We start from the raw sequence: 5,618 nt of genomic DNA on the forward strand, positions 1-5,618 counted from the left end.
GCCAATAAGAACAAACCACGTCTGCTTTGCCCATCATTGTTCCACTCCCTAATGTTGCCGATGGTGATCCCATTATGTCCACCACGTGCATGGTTGTATGGGACAACAGGCGTCCAGAACCTCGTCCCATGAGATACTGTATGGGAGAGGGGCGATCAGGATTTTCGACAGCATCTCGTATGCAACTGCTCGCCGTCGTTTGTCCACATCCTCGTCGCCTTCGCCATCAACATGGCCACCAAAGCCGGAAGACTTGCTGCAAAGAAGCTCGCTGCTGACAAGAAGGCCGCCGAGAAGACCACTGCAAGGCTCCCTTCGCACGCCTAGTCTCTTCCTCGTCGGACCGACTCACTACACTACCATCTCGATGCTACTGCCTTTTCTCACTTTTGTCCTGTTCGGAGCTGCCATCGTCACCAACAACTTGTCGAGGCAGCTGAACGCAGTTGCCGAGGAGGCCAACCCACCACCACCGCCGATGAAGAAACAAAGAGCCCACAACATGCTAGCTCTGCTACTATCGACCGCCACCACTGCCATCGCCATGGCGTCGTCGGTCTGTGTACTAGAGGTACACATCTTCTGAAATCTAAAGCCATTCATCTCCTCTTTCGATTCACAACTTGATCCCTGGAGGTGCACATCTTCTGAAATCTGAAGCCATTGGGCTCCTCTTTCGATTCAACACTTGATCCAATGCTGGGGGGCAATGCCCCCCCCCACACCCTCAATATGTGCCCAATCCTAGCTACTGGGCCGCTGGTTGGATTATTTTTCCACCCAAATCAAGCTAGCAAGGCGACTCGGGTGGTCAAATAGTCCCGCAAACGGCCCAGTTGTTGGATCCAACAGGGCTGGGAGGTACTGATGACCATGACGGTCCCCATCACTGTTGCTGCCAAGGAGAGGAGGAGGGCCAGCAACGCGTATGCGCGTTGCCTCCTCGTTGGCGGTGGCGCCGGTCCGTCTCCGGCGATGGTGGCGAGCTGCCGCTTGAGCTTGTAGGTGAGAAAGGCGAAAGCGAACAACATGAACGCCACAAATGGCTGGAGGTTGCCGGTGGTGTCGTAAAACCAGTAGCCCAGGACGCAGCGGCTCTCAGGGCCAAGCGACGTCTGTGGGGGCAGCGTGACAGCTGAAGTGAGGATGAAGAGCGCGGCCTACACTGCAGTGAGGATGAAGAGTTCTCCGGAGACTGCCTCGTTGAACGCCGCCATCAGAACCTGCGCGCCCAAGAAACAAACCGATGGGGTCGTCAGAGATGACGGGTGGACGGAAGAAGATGAGCATTTGCATCTATGGCACAACACAACTTACCCGGCTGGCTAGCTTGTCGATGCGCGCACCTGCACTTGTCGATGCTGCCCACGGCCCCGGCCGGCGAACAGAGCGGCCCGCGAGGAAGACGAACAACGCATATCTTGGTGGAAGGGACTGGGTTGGCTTGGCAAGAACTGCTGTAATCTACAGTCGGAGGGCTTGGCCTTGTTTTGTAGACGCTTGGAGGGCTTGTACTTGTTTACTGTAGTGGGAGTCACTAATTACTTTTAGTTTATTCTGTGTAAACAGTAAACTAGTAATCGGAAAGACCTCTATAGTAATATTTTCTAACAATCTGATGAAAACATCGATTGTTGATGAAATTCAAAGTAAATGAAATTATTATACTAAACTTTCATATTTTAAAGACATTTTTGGCACATCACATTGATAAATAGTATATTATAATGAACCTAAATTATATTTTTAATACATTACATTACTAATACATTCACCTTAAAATACATTTAAACCAAAGCCACTTATATAAAAAAATGACAAAACCACATTTCTTACATGATTAATGTTTACACTTCCATACAAATAGTGCGTATGTATTCATAAATAGTTTAGGAGAGCTTTCTGAAGTGTATAGTATAAAAACACCTTGGTAGATGTCTTTATGATTAGGTATACGCAAATGGAAATATCTAGAGTGCACAAGATGTATGCAGGGAGGAGGTTGGAACCTAATAATTGGAACACTACATATTTACTTCTTTTGTCGAACATGTCTTACTCTATTACATGTGCTCAATAATTTGTTGATGATGTGTGTCTCCTTTGTACTTGGTACCAAATATCATGGCTCTGGGTAAAATAATATGTAGTAAAATTTGTAATTCATTCATCAAAGAGACTAGCAACCTGAGCATTACTATATAGAGGTCTGAGCCAAAAATGAAAATTCAGCCCGTGTTCCTTATTCAAGATATAATAATGAGCATCTTGCTAATTAATTACTACCTCCGTCCGGGTTTTTAAGCCCGTTCAGCACCGCATGCATGCATGCGAGAGAAAGTAGGGTGCCTTGGTACCTGTGATTTGGTCGGGCGGAGGTAGTAACTGGCGTATGGTTCGCCATTCGACATGTAATGCTACTAGATATGATTCCATGGTTAATTAGTTGGCGGAACATTAAAATCATGCATGATGCTCGTTCAAGATATAATACTAGTAATAAACACCGTGTTTGTCATTTTCATCGTGTGGGATGCTGGGTACGAGTAGAACGCATATTTGGCTTTGGCATCGCTATTTATATTAGGCGTACGCTGTGTCTGGCTTGGGTACAAGTAGAACGCGTACGTGAGGGAGCGGAGCGGCACCAGAACTAGAATGGCAGCTAGTCCGACGCCGACGCTGGTGCTGGTACCGGAGTGGGGCACCGGCCACCTCATGTCCATGCTCGAGTCCTGCAAGCGAATCCTTCTCTGCGGCCGCCGCGCTCGCTCCTTCTCCATCACGCTGCTCATCATGCGCCCGCCCACCGCCCAAGCCACCTCCGAGGTCGAGGCGCACGTCCGCCGCGAGGCCGCCTCCGGCCTCGACATCCGCTTCCACCGCCTCCCCGCGGTGGAGCCTCCGGCTGACGCTGCCGGAGTCGAGGAGTTCATCGCGCGGTACATCCAGCTCCACGCGCCCCACGTCAGGGAAGCCGTCGCGGGGATGTCGTGCCCCGTCGCCGCACTCGTGCTCGATCTGTTCGCGACGCCCATGGTCGACGTGGCCCGCGACCTGGGCGTGCCGTCCTACGTCTTCATGTCGTCCACCGGCGCCATGCTCGCGCTCATGCTGCACTTGCCCGTGCTCCACCAGGTGGTCACCGTGGAGTTCAGCCAGGTGGACGGGGAGGTGGTGCACGTGCCCGGGCTGCCGCCGATACCGCCCGAGTCCATGCCGTGCCCGGTGGTGGACAAGAAGAGCCCCAACTACACGTGGTTCCTGCGCCTCGGGCACAGCTTTATGGACGCCACGGGAATCATCGCAAACACTGCGGACGAGCTCGAGCCGGGGGCCCTCGCGGCCGTCGCCGACGGCCGAGCCGTGCCAGGGCGCCCCGCGCCGCCAGTGTACCCTGTCGGCCCCGTGCTCTCGCTTGGCAGCAGTGACAGAAGGAAGGATTCCTCGGAGCCACCGCACGAGTGTGTCGCCTGGCTGGACGCGCAGCCGCCGGCGTCGGTGGTGTTCCTCTGTTTCGGGAGCATGGGCTGGTTCGAGGCAGCGCAGGTGGTGGAGATCACGGCGGCGCTGGAGCGGTGCGGCCACCGCTTCCTGTGGGTACTCCGGGGCCCGCCTTCCTCGGAGTCGGGCGCCGGCGCGCCGGACGGGTCGGAGCACCCGACGGACGCGAAGCTGGAGGAGCTGCTCCCAGAGGGGTTCTTGCAGAGGACGGAGGGCAAGGGCCTGGTGTGGCCGACGTGGGTGCCGCAGAAGGACATCCTGGCGCACCCGGCCGTGGGGGGGTTCGTGACGCACGCCGGGTGGAACTCGGTGCTGGAGAGCCTGTGGCACGGCCTGCCAATGGCGCCGTGGCCTCTCTACGCGGAGCAGCACCTGAACGCCTTCGAGCTCGTCGCCGACATGGGGGTCGCCGTGCCGCTCAAGGTGGACCGGAAGCGGGACAACTTCGTGGAGGCGGCGAACCTGGAACGAGCGGTCAAGTGTCTGATGGGCGAGGAGGGGCGGAAGGCCAGGGAGAGGGCCGCCGAGATGAGAGACGTCTGCCGCAACGCCGTCAACAAGGGCGGCTCCTCCGACGCTGCGTTGCAGAGGCTCTCGGAGGCGCTCCACCACGGCTCGGTGCTGCCCCCGACCATGTGAATTCTTTACGCTTGCCAGGAAAAGCGTTTCTACCAAAATATAATTAAAATATTTTTCTCATGTATTTTCTAATGAATCTTAAAGTATTCAACACTTATTTATTTATTTTGATTGATTGAAGTGGACCTGGTTATGGCTGTGTGCATCTTAATTATGTAGAAGCCGTCTATAATGCTTAAACCTTTTAAGTAATAAAGTGTCCTTTATCGAAGAAAAGAAAAACCAAATTGTATTGATATTCATGCCCCCAGCTCCTTTTGGTCCTTGCTTTCTTTCTAGAAAGTTAAGAAGCGCTTTCATGTTGTCACCATTATCCGCTATGACCGAAGTTGGCATGATTTTCTTTCTCAGAACGAGAGACGCCACCATCATCCCACCATGACGCAAGTCGGCACAATTTTCACTAGGAGTCGTGCCACCCTGATCCTGCAGCATCATGGATCCGCGCGGAGCCTCACCACGAAGACACAAGCCACCGTTGGTTCTTCTGACCGGAGCAAACTCTAGAAATGATGCCCTCAAGAGGGACTATGACTCAGAAGCACATCCCTCGCTCAATCCCGGGGAGATCTAGGGTTTCCCCCGGAGTTTCCCGCGCCGTCGTGGACCCCAGCGCCTCAATCCACACCACAGGCCGACCACCAAAGCCAAATCTAGTCAGATATGTCCGTATGGACACACCTCGCGTAGCAGAACATGCCTCCATGGCGCTCCCGCGGCACCGCCGCCACCACCGCTCGCTGTCGCGCGGAGTGAGCTATCGTGCTGCGAAGGCCGGAGGAGGGGCCTCGTCTGTGACACGGGCAAAAGTGATAGTGTAATATTTTGTTAGGTAGCCAAATTGAGTGTTCAATGTTGACTAATTTTTAGATTTGTGAAAGTAGGCACTTCATCCTACAAGATTTTCAGTACGATCAATGGTTGTTCTTAGGAAATGAGTAAAAATGACCGTTTATTAAGTTAAATATAATGAAAACGTGGAGTGTACTTTAACACTAATACCATGAAACAACTTTATTTTTCATAACTAAACCTCGGTATATACAAGATTAGTTTGACCCTTAACTTTAACACCGGGCACTTTGATCACAAGCGGATTGGTTGTTCACACAACACTAGTTTTTTTTTTGTAGAAATGACAGCCTATGCAACCCAAAAAGAAGTAAGAGGAAAGGTGACAAAATTATGTGTGTGAGGAGAGAGACTGTTAGGTAAGAGTGGTAGCCCATATCGGCACCATGTGATCAAAACCTCAAAAAGCGCTTGACAACCTCTGCTTCCCTCTATGAAGGGCTTATCTATTTACTTTTTATACTGAGCCAATTCCTTTTCTTTCTAATCTTTAAAGTAAAATAATATGGTAGAGTAATATCCATGATATATAAACTATCGATGTGCATAATTATGCTAATTCTTTATTGTTGATGTTATCCCTCAGATGAATAAGTTAAATCTTCCACTGTGTCCGGTTGAAA

The 5,618-nt window shown here is 51.8% G+C and overlaps 1 protein-coding gene across 1 annotated transcript; it reads left to right on the top strand.

The window, feature by feature from the left end:
* Window positions 1–2,604: 2,604 nt before the first annotated feature.
* Window positions 2,605–4,263, top strand: LOC123100818 (anthocyanidin 3-O-glucosyltransferase 2). Its single transcript, XM_044522691.1, has one exon. It carries the CDS (start codon window positions 2,659–2,661, stop codon window positions 4,141–4,143), a length of 1,485 nt encoding a protein of 494 aa, XP_044378626.1. The 5' UTR covers window positions 2,605–2,658; the 3' UTR covers window positions 4,144–4,263.
* The last annotated feature ends 1,355 nt before the right edge of the window (window positions 4,264–5,618 follow it).

Source organism: Triticum aestivum, chromosome 4D, assembly GCF_018294505.1.
Source record: "Triticum aestivum cultivar Chinese Spring chromosome 4D, IWGSC CS RefSeq v2.1, whole genome shotgun sequence".
NCBI classification, from domain to species: Eukaryota; Viridiplantae; Streptophyta; class Magnoliopsida; order Poales; family Poaceae; genus Triticum; species Triticum aestivum.

Excerpts from the sequence above, each read along its gene's own strand:
- LOC123100818 (XM_044522691.1), top strand. The coding sequence starts at position 2,659 with ATGGCAGCTAGTCCGACGCCGACGCTGGTGCTGGTACCGGAGTGGGGC.